The sequence below is a fragment of the Prionailurus bengalensis genome, chromosome C2 (genome assembly GCF_016509475.1).
Source record: "Prionailurus bengalensis isolate Pbe53 chromosome C2, Fcat_Pben_1.1_paternal_pri, whole genome shotgun sequence".
NCBI classification, from domain to species: domain Eukaryota; kingdom Metazoa; phylum Chordata; class Mammalia; order Carnivora; family Felidae; genus Prionailurus; species Prionailurus bengalensis.
The window spans coordinates 10,735,119-10,749,140 of record NC_057350.1 but is presented as its reverse complement, the minus strand read 5'-3'; the positions used below and the strand labels follow the sequence as shown (position 1 = coordinate 10,749,140).

Below are 14,022 nucleotides of genomic sequence, written 5' to 3'. Positions count from 1 at the left end.
GACGGCCGCTCTTCTCACTCCCGTCATCTAGAGAAGCTTGCCTGCGTCTCAGCTCCTTTGAGTCGGCTTTCTTCCTCCCAACACTATATATATGGGATTCATTCACATTGTTGCTTATACTAATAGCTGAATTTTCCCCGTTGTGACGTAGCGTCCTATTGTACGAATATACTACAGCTTCTCTACAACGAATGGATAAGTTGTAGTATACAGATATATTTTAGTATTTCTGTCTTTTATTTTTTTCTGGGCTTTTTAAAAAGTATTTCTGTCTTTTATTTACTTATTAATGTGTATTTCTTTTTGAGAGAGAGAGAGAGAGAGAGACAGAGTGTGAGCCGGGGAGGGGCAGAGAGAGAGGGAGACGCAGAATCCGAAACAGGCTCCAGGCTCCAAGCTGTCAGCACAGAGCCTGACGCGGGGCCCGAACTCACGGACTTCGAGACCGTGACCTGAGCCGCGGGCAGACGCTTAACCGACTGCGCCACCCGGGCGCCCTTACTCGTTCTACTCTTGATGGCATCCGGCCTGTTTTCAGGTTTTGGCTGTTCTGCCAAAGCTGCTAAGAACAATTCCTATGAGTGTCTCTCGTGCCCGTCAGCACTCTGCTCCGTTGGGAGTAGAATCACTGGGTCGTCGCTGTTACGCTTACTTAACGTTGGGAGGTTAGTGCCAAACGCTTCTCCAAGGTAGTTGTGCTGTTTGCACTCTGGGCAGCAGTGAATGGCGGGTCGGTTGCTCTGCACCCTTGTCCACACTTGGTGGCGTCAGACCTTTTCATTTTGGCCGTTCCCATTTTGGCCATTTGTGTGGCCCCGTCCCTCCGTGGCTTGGCTTTGCGTCGCTCTGTTGCCTAAATGTGTTAGGAACATTTTCATGTGCTTATGGGCCCGTTCGGGTTTCGTCTTTGGTAACGGGGCCGATCTTTGATTGAAAATTGGGGGTCTCTTCCCCTCTTGATTTCTGGGGCCATGTGGTTATTAGCAACCCCTCCGGGTGACCTAAGCACCCCACCTCTCCGAAGGTCCGGTCTTCTCGCGTCTCTCTTTGCCTTTCTTCAGTCCCCAGGCCAGCAGCTCACTTCCTGCCTCGAATCCTCCGGGGACGCAGGTTGCAGACACAGTGCGGTCTCCTTCACCTTCTCTTAACTGCGCGTGGCAGGGATGGGCCTCTCGGATTGACCGTGGCTGTGTCACCAAGGTCTGGCTGGGTGCAGTGCTTGCGGTCTGGAGATGTGAGGAGTGCGGCGAAGCCACCTCCTTGCCTTTTCCAGCAGGATTTTGTTAGCGCCACGAGCTGGTCAGGGACGTGCGGCCTGGTGGGGAAAGATGGCAGGAGACAGAAGGGTTTGGGGCCTTCCTTTGTTGGCCTTGCTTCTAGCCCTCCGTTTCCCAGGGCTTGGGTAGCCGGGCGTCTCCTCTGTCTTCTCCAACCCCCGGTCCTTCCTTCTCGGCCACAAGCCCACGAGGAGGAGGACGTGTGTTCCAGACGTGTCTGCCTGTGTGTGGGAGAGGCGTGTGTGGGTGTGACCTGCTCTGGGTCACCGGGGAGCGGCCGCCCCACCCTCAACACCTTCTCAGTACGAATGCTTCCCATGTTTCTGCCACCCCATGAGCCAGAGGAGGGGCCATCAAGGTGTGACAGTGTCCAGGAGGGATGGTGTCTCGGGGGGAGAGTCTGCTGGCGTGTTTCCAAGCTGAGGCATCCTGGAAAGAGCACGTCTTTCCTTTGCACCTTTGGTGACAAGGAGAGTTCCCGCCTGCCTGTCCTTCCCTGTGGGAACCGTGCTGCTCAGAGGCCCAGTGTGGCAGGAAGGGGTGAGCGGCGGGAAGGAAGAAGGAAATGCTCCGTGAAGCCCAACAGGCTTCACCCCGAGGGGGCGGCCGACTGGCTCAGAGGCTGAGTGAAATGGCCCCGAAAGGGTAGTGGCAGTGGCGCGACCACCAACGCGAGTTTGTCACGGGTTTGTGCCATGCCTTGCGGAATCTGGCCCTCAGAATTGTGAGCCTCGCTCTGATAACGATTTCTTTTCCCGCCTAGGCTGGCTACGATGGCGAGAGTATTGGGAACTGCCCCTTTTCCCAGCGCCTCTTCATGATTCTCTGGCTAAAGGGCGTTATATTCAACGTGACCACAGTGGACCTGAAGAGGTAAGAGGAGGTTTCCACGTTGTCGAGACGGGCCCTGCCACGTCCCCCCCACCCCCGCCCCCGCGCACGTCTTCCCACCCACTCACACCCCACGCCCCCATAACCCCCCCACACACGCCTCGCACTCACACACTCCTAGAGCCCACAGGCGACCTCGCGGCTTGTCCATCCACGTCGGGGGCCCCGAACCGAAGCCCGGGTGTGGGCTCGTCGGTAATTACAGGACCCGCTCAGACATAACCAGGGAGGAGTTGGGGGCACCCTTAAGGAACCTGCTCCCCAAGCTTCTGGTCAGCTGAGCACCTCTCCAAAGCCCGTGTGAGCAGCTCTCCTGCGACCCACGGGGGAGAGAGTTGGCTTTCTTACCTCTGCGCCCAGACAAGAGCCACGCTTTCACTGTCGGTAGGACGTCTTGGGAACCCATGGTCTCCCTTGAACTTCTCAAGGGCTGTTCCTCGTAAACCGGGGAGGACGCGGCTAGGCTTTGGGGGAACGAATTCAAACCTTGGCGACCGTTCACAAAAGCTGCCGCTCCCCTCCCCCTCCCCCCCCCAGGAAACCCGCAGACCTGCAGAACCTAGCCCCCGGAACAAACCCTCCCTTTATGACTTTTGATGGTGAAGTCAAGACGGATGTGAATAAGATCGAGGAGTTCTTAGAGGAGAAATTAGCTCCCCCGAGGTAGGCCTCATAAAACCAGCATTCGCCATCTGATCGTCCCTTTGCCCCTTCGCAGACAAGCCTGAAACTCGTGGCTTCGTGTATTGGGTTTTCTGCGGCCGTGGTACGTCCGTCCCTCCTTAGCCGTGCCGCGGTGTGCCGCAGAACACGCAGCAAGAGCAGAAGCCTTGGGCGACGGCCGCCCGGGTCTCTTTGCTTCGTTTGCACCTGCAGTGGGGCAATTCGGGTTTGGCAGCAGGAAGCGGGGAGGAGGCGGGCCGATGTCGCATGGGTGGGCCACTTCTTAGGTCTGCGGCTGGGAGGGGAAGGAGTGACGTTAGCGTGTGATGTCGCGGGGCGCCGGATCTAGGAGGGAATCTTCTAGCACAGTTGGAGGTGCGGGTGGGCGGCCGTGTCCCGGGAGAACAGCAAAGGCCTTCTCCCCAGACTGTGCGGCTGCCACACCTTGAACACAAAGAGATTAGAAAACCATCCGAGGGGGAAGGTTTTTCACTTTTATATCCGCTCAGAGACAGACATGTTTTGCCGCCCCCCCCGTTATCTGTGCTATTCCAATTCTGAATTTTTCAAGGTACCCTAAGCTGGGGACCCAACACCCTGAATCTAACTCTGCAGGAAATGACGTGTTTGCCAAATTCTCGGCATTTATAAAAAACACCAAGAAGGATGCCAACGAGAGTGAGTACCTGCCGTCTTCCTGTTCAATGCTCTCCCCCTGGGGTGCCCCTCGGCCTCTGGCGTGGCTTCTTCTAAGGTCCTGGGAATTCTGACTGATTTCCCTGGGGGTAGGGACCTGTGTCTAGAAATCAGGAAAAAGTACCTTCGACGTAGAATCTGCACGTGCGTTTCAAGAGGTCAAATGCTTCCCCTGGAGGTTGGGAGCCCAGAAAACGATAAGTTTAGGGGCAAAGAATCACCGCCAGGAATTCCCCTGCCGGACCGCGGGAATCCGTTTCAGTGAAGCTTCTGCCACTGCTTACCTCATTATGGGCCTCCCATAAAAAGTTTTGAATAAACGGATGAGTTCTAGAAGGAGCAGTGTTGTGTAGACAGCAGAAGTATTTTCCAGGGAGGAGTGAGTCCTTTATTCAGATCTTAGAAGTCCACATCCTTCCCTCCCAATTCCCCAGTGCGGCCCAGCCATGTGTCGGGAGGGAGAGGAGATCAACTCCTCACTTCATGTCGAGAGAAAGGTAACACTAACTCATACGGCTGGCTTATCTTGGTCATTTCTGGCCTTTCTGTTTTAGTTTATGAAAAGAACCTGTTAAAAGCTTTGAAGAAGCTGGATGATTACTTAAATAGCCCTCTGCCTGATGAAATCGATGCCTACAGCACTGAGGATGTTGTCGTTTCTGGAAGGAAGTTCCTGGATGGGGATGAGCTCACGTTAGCCGACTGTAACCTCTTACCCAAGCTCCACATTATAAAGGTTTGACGTTCCTCCTACCGTAGCTGCTGAACACACGGATGGGGCCTTATTTTATTTCGGCCAGACATTGAAACAATCTGAAAGGCAGACTCCTGAATTAAAGAGTCCGTTGGTTTCTGTTTGAGGCGGTCAAATCCCAGACGTCAGATACATGGATATTCTCAGATATGCTTTAGGTAGTCTCAAGAAACTTCTGGGAAGTTGGGCCCCACCCCTCCATCCTCACTGCTTCTCATTTCAAGTCTTGCCCCCACATCCTAAAGAAAAGTTATATGAGAACAACTTGAGGGCAACATTGATTATACCTGGCATTTAATGCTCGAGGTTTGGAGACAATGCATGGAATCTGGGAGCACTGCAGTGTGAATTCAGTTGCTGGTGATAGAAACAGTTCTGTCTGGGGATGGCAGAGATGTGTCTTCTCAGCTTTTAATATCACCCCCCTACAGCTAGGGAGCAGCTCCTTGGCCGGGCCTCTGCTAGATTTGGCATCCTGTCTTGCCAGATAGTTGAACAGGAAATCAGCATTGTGGGTCATATATGTTAGGGTTTAAAGTCTCCCTAGACCAGTGGTTCTCCACCATTAGCAGGCATAAGAATTATTTGGGGAGCTTTCTAGAATTGAAAATCCTCCAGTCCAGCCTCTGGTCTACTAAATCAGAACTTCTAGGGGTGGCCCGGAGATTCCAAAGTAGATGGCCCTACCCCTGGCCTCTGGAGTTATGGTGGTCTCTAAGCAGTGCCCCCAGCCTTCACGTCTCATCAGTTGTTATTATCATTATCACCACTGCAATGTTCTTGACCCCCAGTAGCCTCAGAGGCCCCAGGAAGAAACCCAAGCCTTGTTCTGGGGCATCTTGATGATCAAAATCCCCTCAAGTTCAAACCTGGGTCCTCGGTATAAAGATGGGGGAGATGGGCAAGAGGGGGATACAAGTCAAGGACCCTGTAATTTCATAACTCATGTAATTGCCAGTTAGAAACTCACAAATGAGGATCACATAATCTGTGGTGCTGATGCTCCTGTAGGCTATACCAGCTGCCCCTGGTTGTCTTGCCTTTCCTTCCTGTATTTTCCTCTTCCTTCCTGATTCCTTTCCCAACTCTTGTCCCATTTCTCTTCCTTCTCTCTTCCTTGTTGGGCTTGAGGGATACCAACTTGAAATCCAAGCCTTGGAGATGTGGCTGAGCCCTCAAGCGCATGTTTTTTTTCAATAGCTTCGCCAGGTCCCCGGCATCTAAGATGTAACGAAAGCATCTCAACTCGTCCAAACCTCCTCTGTGTGGGAGCCAGTTTCCAACCAGATATTCACATAGTTGTGTTTTGGTTTAGTCCCTTTAGCCGACGTGTTGTCGTCATTGCCGTGACCAGTGTAGCCTCACAGCAGTACGTGGAGGTTGGGGGAAGCAGGAGAGATGCTCCGACCGTCCAGCACTGACTGCCACTTGTTCACCTCCCACGAGGAAAGAGTATTTTAGATTTCGGTAGAACTAAAAGGGGGTAAACTTGAGAGTCAAATAAAACAGCCCATGGCTCCAATATGTGACCCGAGAGCCAAATCTTCCAAAGCCATTGGACATCCAAAATACCAAAATAGCTTAATAATCTTTCAGGATGGAATACCTTCTGAAAGGAAATGAGACTCCGTCTAAAAGAATGTATGATAGGGGCGCCTGGGTGGCGCAGTCGGTTAAGCGTCCGACTTCAGCTCAGGTCACGATCTCGCGGTCCGTGAGTTCAAGCCCCGCGTCGGGCTCTGGGCTGATGGCTCGGAGCCTGGAGCCTGTTTCCGATTCTGTGTCTCCCTCTCTCTCTGCCCCTCCCCCGTTCATGCTCTGTCTCTTTCTGTCCCAAAAATAAATAAACGTTGAAAAAAAATTAAAAAAAAATGTTTAAAAGGATGTATGATAAAAGATGAGAGACTAAAGGAATTTTTCATCTATTCTCCTTCTTAAAACCCAACACAAGCAATAGGAAAAAACAACAAAGCTTCGTCTTTCATAAAACTGGAATAGGACAGGATACCAGTTCAGAGACTAAGAAACGTTGTCCGGTGTGAGGTGTCACAGGGCTGAGGCAGGTTTCTCTCTATCTTTTTTTTTTTTAATTTTTTTTTCAACGTTTATTTATTTTTGGGACAGAGAGAGACAGAGCATGAACGGGGGAGGGGCAGAGAGAGAGGGAGACACAGAATCGGAAACAGGCTCCAGGCTCTGAGCCATCAGCCCAGAGCCCGATGCGGGGCTCGAACTCGCGGACCGCGAGATCGTGACCTGGCTGAAGTCGGACGCTTCACCGACTGCGCCACCCAGGCGCCCCAGGTTTCTCTCTATCTTTAGTGAAGTTCAGGTTTCTCTAAAAGTAAATAGTACAGTCTTGAAATGCCCAACCCAGACTTCTTTGAGGACCGGGGCCATGAGAAGAGAAGCAGGAAACAGCCCCACGCAGATCATTTTCCATCCGAGGTCTCCGGGGAGGCAGAGTTGAAGGAGGAACCATGCAGAGGCGTCATCTCTGTGTCCTGCCGTCCATCCCCTAATCTGAAGGAACAGGGAGAGGAGGTGGAGAGACGGAATGTGCTTTTGGCTGCTGAGCAGAGGAAAGAAACAGTCCTGGAGCCCGTCAAAAGAGGGACTGTAAATTTCCTGAGCTTTATTTTTAGCCGTGGTGACCTCCTGCCTAATCTGAGAGCCTCGGAGTGGAGGGTGTCCTAACTCTAACCTTGACTCTGACCTTGACCCTAACCCTAATTTGTCTGTGGAGCGGCGCATAGAGCAGTGTTTGGTGAGAGAGTGTTTGAGGGTAAACATCCAAATTGGTCTTCCAGCTACCCCGTCTCACTCTCTTTGCCCTCCACAGTATTTTTAAGAAGTGATAACTCCGGGGGCGCCTGGATGGCTCAGTCGGTTGAGCAGCCGACTTCGGCTCAGGTCACGATCTCGAGGTCCGTGAGTTCGAGCCCCGCGTGGGGCTCTGTGCTGGTGGCTTGGAGCCTGGAGCCTGTTTCAGATTCTGCGTCTCCCTCTCTCTCTCTGCCCCTCCCCCGCTCGTGCTCTGTCTTTCTCTCTCTCTCTCAAAAATAAATAAACATAAAAAAAAAAGAAATGCTAACTCCAGTAGATCTGCCTCATTAAAAGACGATTAATAACCAGAAAGAATCCAAGTGGGACCTCTATGTGGATAGAGATGATCAAGAGGGAGAGGGGAAAAAAGAAAGAGAAGGCACAGAAAAAGGAAAAGGCAGGTGAGAAACACATTTCTGATGAAGCACTGCTCCAGTAGATGAGAATACATTCGAGTCAGATACTTCTCTGTGGCCTCTGACACATGAAAAAGAACATGGAGCTTTCGAGAAGAAGCTCAGAGACAGGAACAAGATATCAAAAAATATATATAATATCACAGAGGACATGAAAATCATGAAAAAAACCCCAAACCCTTAAAGACAAATGAAGTAACTTCAGGGGCACCTGGGTGGCTCTGTCAGTGAAGCGTCCGACTTCAGCTCAGGTCATGATCTCGAGGTCCGTGAGTTCGAGCCCCGCGTCAGGCTCTGTGCTGACCGCTCGGAGCCCGGAGTCTGCTTCAGATTCTGTGTCTCCCTCTCTCTCTGCCCCTCCCCTGCTTGCACTCTGTCTCTCTCTGTCTCTCAAAAATAAATAGATGTTAAAAAAATTAAAAAAATAGCTTCCGAAATAAGGTACATTTAAGCGAGACATAGAACAAGACATTGCAGAAATTCGTCAGGGGTCTGGAGGGTAAGCCCTAGAACAGTTTCCAAAATTGAATGGACAAGCGCAGGGATAAAAATGCTCAGCAATTTCCCAGATGTATATAACCAGGAGCCAGAGAACAGGAAAGGGAAAAGAAAAGAAAAGGAAAGGAAAGAAAAGAAAAGAAGAAGGGAAAATTTATTTTGAACTAAAGGATGATCTGAACCTTCAGTTTAAGCAACATGCCATGTTTGGAAAAATATAGTCCAGAATAATCAACACACGATGACATACCTGATAAATTACTGAACTTTAGGGGTCAGATAGGACACTCTGGGTGTCCAGACCATACTAATAATAATAGCAGTAATATTAGTAATAAATAGTAAAGCCGTCTCCAGGGGGAAGAAATCCAGACTTGCCTCTTACGTCTTGATGACCACATTAAAACCAGAAAACAGTGGTTTAATAGTTACAGAGACTTAAAGGAAAGAATGCGTGATGTAAGAATTTCCTATCCAGGTAAATTGTTTTTAGCTGGGCTTCTGGCCTTAACAAATTAAGTACTCCTGGGCTGTTTTTTTTTTTTCTTTTTAAAATAAAGCTTCTTTATGATGAATATAGTAATAAAATGATACTGAAAGTAAGAACCCCGGAACAGAGAAGGTGAGTGGTTAAAAGGGTTGGTGATAAACATAGAACCTATTTAAATCCAAAGACGGAACTAAGACCAAACAATGTTATAATAGTTACAGAACAGAATCAGAACATAGTCAACTTGGATGTTTTTACAACCAATGGAAGGGAGATAAGGAAGAAGAAATAGGAAACACTGTAGTTGTACTAATTTCCTTATTTGTCGTAATCAGGAGTGAGTAGATATCATCTAAACTTGACAAGTCAAGAAATAGAGAATCTCTGTTATTTAAAGCTATGTAGGGAGAGAGACCGAGGACAAGTCGGGGAGGGGCAGAGAGAGAGGAAGACACAGAATCTGAAGCAGGTTCCAGGCTCTGAGCTGTCAGCATAGAGCCTGATGTGGGGCTTGAACTCGTTAAAAAAAAAAAAAAATTGATAAAGTTATATAGGAAACCACAGGAAGAGTTAAAACAGACCATAAGCTTCGAAGTTACCAGAAAAGGAAACATACACAAACACAGAAATAAACACAGAAAGACAGAAAACAAAGTATTAAATTCAGAAAATGTACCACAAAAAGAAGATCACTTCTATAGGAGGCAGACACTTAAAAAACTTGCTCAGAGGGGCGCCTGGGTGGCTCAGTCGGTTAAGCGTCCGACTTCGGCTCAGGTCATGATCTCACAGTTCGTGAGTTCGAGCCCCGCCTCAGGCTCTGTGCTGACAGTTTGGAGCCTGGATCCTGCGTCTCCTTCTCTCTCTGCCCCTCCCCCACTTGTGTTCTGTCTCTCTCTATCAAAAATAAATGTAAAAAAAATTTTTTTTAAAAAAACTTTCTCAGAAATGTTAAAAATTAGGAGCCCCTGGGTGGCTCAGTCGGTTAAGCCTCTGTGTCCGGGCTTTGGCTCAGGTCGTGATCTCACAGTTCATGAGATGCAGCCCGGCATCAGGCTCTGTGCTGGCAGCGTGGAGCCTGCTCGAGATTCTCTCTCTCCCTCTTTCTGCCCCTCCCCCGTGTGTGTGTGTGTGTGTGTGCATGCTCCCTCTCTCTCTTTCAAAATAAGTAAATAAACGTTAAAAAACTGTTAAAATAAAAAAAAATAGGCAAAGATAAACCAGGAGTAATAAATAAAATAATACGTAAAAGGAATTCTTTTTAAAAAGATTTTTTTTAAGTTTATTTATTTTTGACAGAGACAGAACAGGCCTTTGTGGCTCTGGGTTCCTGTTCGGGGATGAATTGCACCGCCTCCCCCACCCCCATTCATATGTTGAAGTCCGAATCCCCAGCACCTCAGGACATAACCTTATTTGGAAATGGTATCTTCGGAGATGTAATTCATTAAGATGAGGTCATAGTGGAGTAGAGTGGGACCCCTATCCAATAGGACTGGTGTCCCTATAAAAAAAAAAAAAGGTAATTTGGACACAGAGACACACAGAGGGAGAAACTACCAGAAGCTGGGGAGAGAAGAGACCTTTCCCTAGAACTTCCGGAGGGAATGTGTCCTGTTGACTCCTTGATTTTGGAGTTCTGGCCTCCAGGAGCGTGAGAGAAGAAGCTTCTGTCGTTCTAAGCCACCCAGGTTGTAGTACTTTGTCACAGTGGCCCCAGTTAGCTGCTAGCGTCTCCCACAGTATCACCCTCCTTTGTGGCGAATTCCCCAACGGGGCCCCTGGAGCCAGAGGAAGCATCCCCCACTGTTGTGGTTCCCGTGATGCTCACTCTCAATTGCCCTGTCCTCACATCCACCATTTCCGGGAGGACAAGGATTTGTGTCCATTTGTTGACAATGAGGTGCTGTGTTCAGTGACAGAATGATGGAAATCTGCAGAAATAATATGCGCAGATATCTGGGATTTCAGGAGGTGAGGCTCAGCAAGTAGGAAAAAGAGAGCATTTCACGGTGATCCCGGCACAACCTAAAGGGAAGATCTTCACGAATCTTTAGGCACCAAATAACACAGCAAGCCGAACACACAAAGTCAAAACTGCCAGCAACACGAGGAGAAGTCCACCAGAGGAGAGACCGAATTCGTACCAGTGGATCCCAATTCATCTGGGATAAATTGGTGGGCAGGGCTGTGTGGAGTCGCTGTTTTGAGCCCAGTACTTTCATGAGCTTTCCCATCCCCCGTCTGCCCTGTGCAAGGTTGACGTGTAATTTGGGGTAACCTGACTGGCTTTAGGAAGAATGCGTCAGGACTCGAGAAAGAGAATACATCACACACCTCCAAAGAATAGATTGTCTGATCTGATGGCCTACACGAGTGGGTTTTTCCTTTGCTGATTATTTCCTCTTGATTTTCAGATCGTGGCCAAGAGATACAGAGATTTTGAATTTCCTTCTGAAATGACTGGCATCTGGAGATACTTGAACAACGCTTATGCTAGGGACGAGTTCATGAATACGTGTCCAGCCGACCAGGAGATTGAACATGCATATTCAGATGTTGCAAAAAGAATGAAGTGAAGCTGTCTTATTTCTCAGTGGTACGAGCGAGGCTGTGATGACAATGTATTCTTTGTGGGGCGCCTGGGTGGCTCAGTCGGTTGAGCGTCCGACTTCGGCTCAGGTCACAATCTCACGGTTCGCGGGTCGGGCTCCGTGCTGACAGCTCGGAGCTTGGAGCCTGCTTCGGATTCTGTGTCTCCCCCTCTCTCTGCTCCTCCCCCACTCACTCGCTGTCGGTCTCTCTCTCAAAAATAAACATTTACAAAAATTAAAAAAAAAAGAATGTATTCTTTGTGAGTGGTCTTTTGTTTTCCTTCCAATAGCCATCGTGCCCATATTTTAATAACACCATATCGTAGTGAGATCCACTCGACCCAGATGATACATGGCCTTGTGACTTGTCAACTCACTTGTGTATCTGAATAATACCAGTATCTATTGCGACACATACCAGTTGTCCAGTTGACATTAACTTACTTCTTTGGCATTTGCGGACACTGTAACCCACGATGTTGGGGCATGTGATTTTGAGTTTCCAGTTTCTTTTAAGTTTTTTTTTTTTAACGTTTATTTCTTTTTGAGACAGAGAGAGACAGAGCATGAAGAGGGGAGGGGCAGAGAGAGAGGGAGACACAGAATCTGAAGCAGGCTCCAGGCTCCGAGCTGTCAGCACAGAGCCCGACGTGGGCCTCGAACTCACGGACCGTGAGATCATGACCTGAGCCGAAGTCGGCCGCTTAACCGACCGAGCCACCCAGGCGCCCCTTGAGTTTCCAGTTTCAAAGCAAATTAGATTTGGGTTCAATTCCTCCTTCAACTGTTAAAAAATTGGTCTGTCCCTGATAGTTTTCATAGTCATATACAGCTTGTTTCTCTCCCCCAAAATAGGAGTTTAAGTTTCTTCAGAATGAAAAGATTGTTTTTGTAGTCACACGATGATACATGCCTATTTTAATATTTTAAAACGATGTCAGAGAGTCTAAGGAAGAAAAACCATCGCCTAAAATTTCACTCCACCTAAATAACTGCTAATAACTTGTTGGTGAACCTCTTCCCGTTTGTTAGTCTCTCACAGACACTCGCACGGCATACGACTCCACTCATATGAACTTGGTGACGGGACATGTTAGTAATGCCTTGATGATCATCCATAGAGGACGTAAGACACACAAAAAGGTTCGGCACTGAAGGGCTGCTGGAGGATGCTTGCGAGCAGGTTTCACAGGTGGAGAATTGGAGTCCAGAGACCTGCAAGGACCCACAGGGACCAGTGGGGACCGGGAGCCGTGGGGCGTCCCTTCTCTGCCTTGTTTCCGCCCTGGTGATGCCAGCTGCCTCTGGGTTCAGGGCAGGCAGGAGAGGAGAGGGCCAATCATGTGTCTTTTGCTCCAGTTTCCTTTCCGATGCCTTCTCTCGCTCCCCCCACCCCACTCAGGAGACCCCCCGACTCATGAGGTGCAGCTCACAGCTGCACTTTGGAGAATCCTCCCGCCCTGGGATGAAGTGTGGGCCAAACACGCTTCGATTCCTTCCACGGGTCGCCCTGTCTCAGACCCAACACTGGGCTTCTTCGGCAGTGATGCGGTGTGGGGCTGGCCTGGTCGTCGCTTCTCTGCCCTTTACAGTGGCATTTTGACGTCAGGCAGGGAAACTCCAGAAAGGCTGGATTCGTGGTGACTACTCTTGGGCAGTTCTGGTAACTGGTCAAGTTGGGGAGGAAGTGGAAACTATCGGCTCAAAGAGTGCTCTGGTGTACCTGTGGCTTCCCCGCCACCGTCCCCTGCAGCCAGCCTTCCACCTGCCGTGCGTGTGGGCTGGGCTTCCTGGCTCCACCTGAAGGCGAGGAGACAACACGGCAGGTTCTGTACAGATACTCATCAAGAACCCTTTGGGTCTGAGCATTCGCGACCAGACTGTGTTCCTTTGACGTTTATATACATTTTACAGAAATCCCCTTGTCCAGTTGGCTGTAGCATTTGGGTGATGCTGAGTGCTCAATTTTCTTTTTAAGCAAACATTTGTTCTCTGGGCGCTTGGGCATGAAACCAAGATCTTTGATCTTTTTTCGCTTTGCCTGCCTCACTTAGATGTCAAGAAACAAAATGGACAGGGACGGCTTCCTTTAAAACGACGAGAGCAACGTCAAACCAGAGATTTGGTTGGTAATGAAATTAGAAATAATCTGTATTGTGAGCCACAACGGCATTTTAATGGAGACTTACAGAGGTCAGAAAAGACACGTGTGACCCGACCTTGTCCAGGTGGCCACAGCCGAGGTCCTCAGAATGTTCTAGGTTTCACTGTGGTTGTAGGAAAGTGGGTAGTCGCTGGCCAGCACCCACTCCTCTTTCCTACCTCCATGGCCCGTTCACAGGCCCCTAAGAGGCTATTCCTTTGTGGGGAAGGTGAGAAATATTCCAGGGCTGTTCGCTGGCTTAAAGTCTTTATCACAATGTCGGTTCTGAAACAAAATACGCTTGTTTTTCAAAACATACCGTACAGAATGCAGCTAAGGGCACTCAGTGAATGAATCCCCGCTTTGAGGCTTCCTGAGAAGTTTCTTGATGACATCTGCTCCCCGTCTCTTCCTCCCCTTCCCCTCCGTAATGGGCTCCCCGATGTACTCCCGGGCGAGTGGACAAGGCCAGTGGCCATCAGAGGCTGGCCGGGGATCACCCACTGCTCAGCTAACCTGCTGGGCTCTGTCCCCGGCAAAGCCGTCCTTCTAGTTGGCTAACGCTTGGGAACCTGAGTCAGGCTCCTTTCTGAAGCCCCAACCTTCTGCTACTAAATACTTTACGTACACCTGCTAGGGCCCTGGGAAGCCGTTAAATTCCTGGATTCCCTCAGGGCCCCGGATCATCCTACCAGGAGGAGAGCAATGGTCATTGCTCAGGACATCCCTTGGTTTTGTAAAAGGGTGTTCAAATAGCACTGAGGTTTGTGTTTG

General features: G+C 49.5%; 1 protein-coding gene across 1 annotated transcript in view; it reads left to right on the top strand.

The window, feature by feature from the left end:
- CLIC6 (chloride intracellular channel 6) overlaps positions 1 to 11,216 on the top strand; it is a 44,357-nt gene extending 33,141 nt beyond the window's left edge. Inside the window, exons 2-6 of the mRNA XM_043593647.1 lie at positions 2,041 to 2,150; positions 2,706 to 2,831; positions 3,403 to 3,509; positions 4,082 to 4,263; positions 10,929 to 11,216. Coding sequence (XP_043449582.1) covers positions 2,041 to 2,150; positions 2,706 to 2,831; positions 3,403 to 3,509; positions 4,082 to 4,263; positions 10,929 to 11,090 — 687 coding nt within the window. The 3' untranslated portion in view covers positions 11,091 to 11,216. The remainder of the gene's footprint in view (positions 1 to 2,040; positions 2,151 to 2,705; positions 2,832 to 3,402; positions 3,510 to 4,081; positions 4,264 to 10,928) is intronic.
- The last annotated feature ends 2,806 nt before the right edge of the window (positions 11,217 to 14,022 follow it).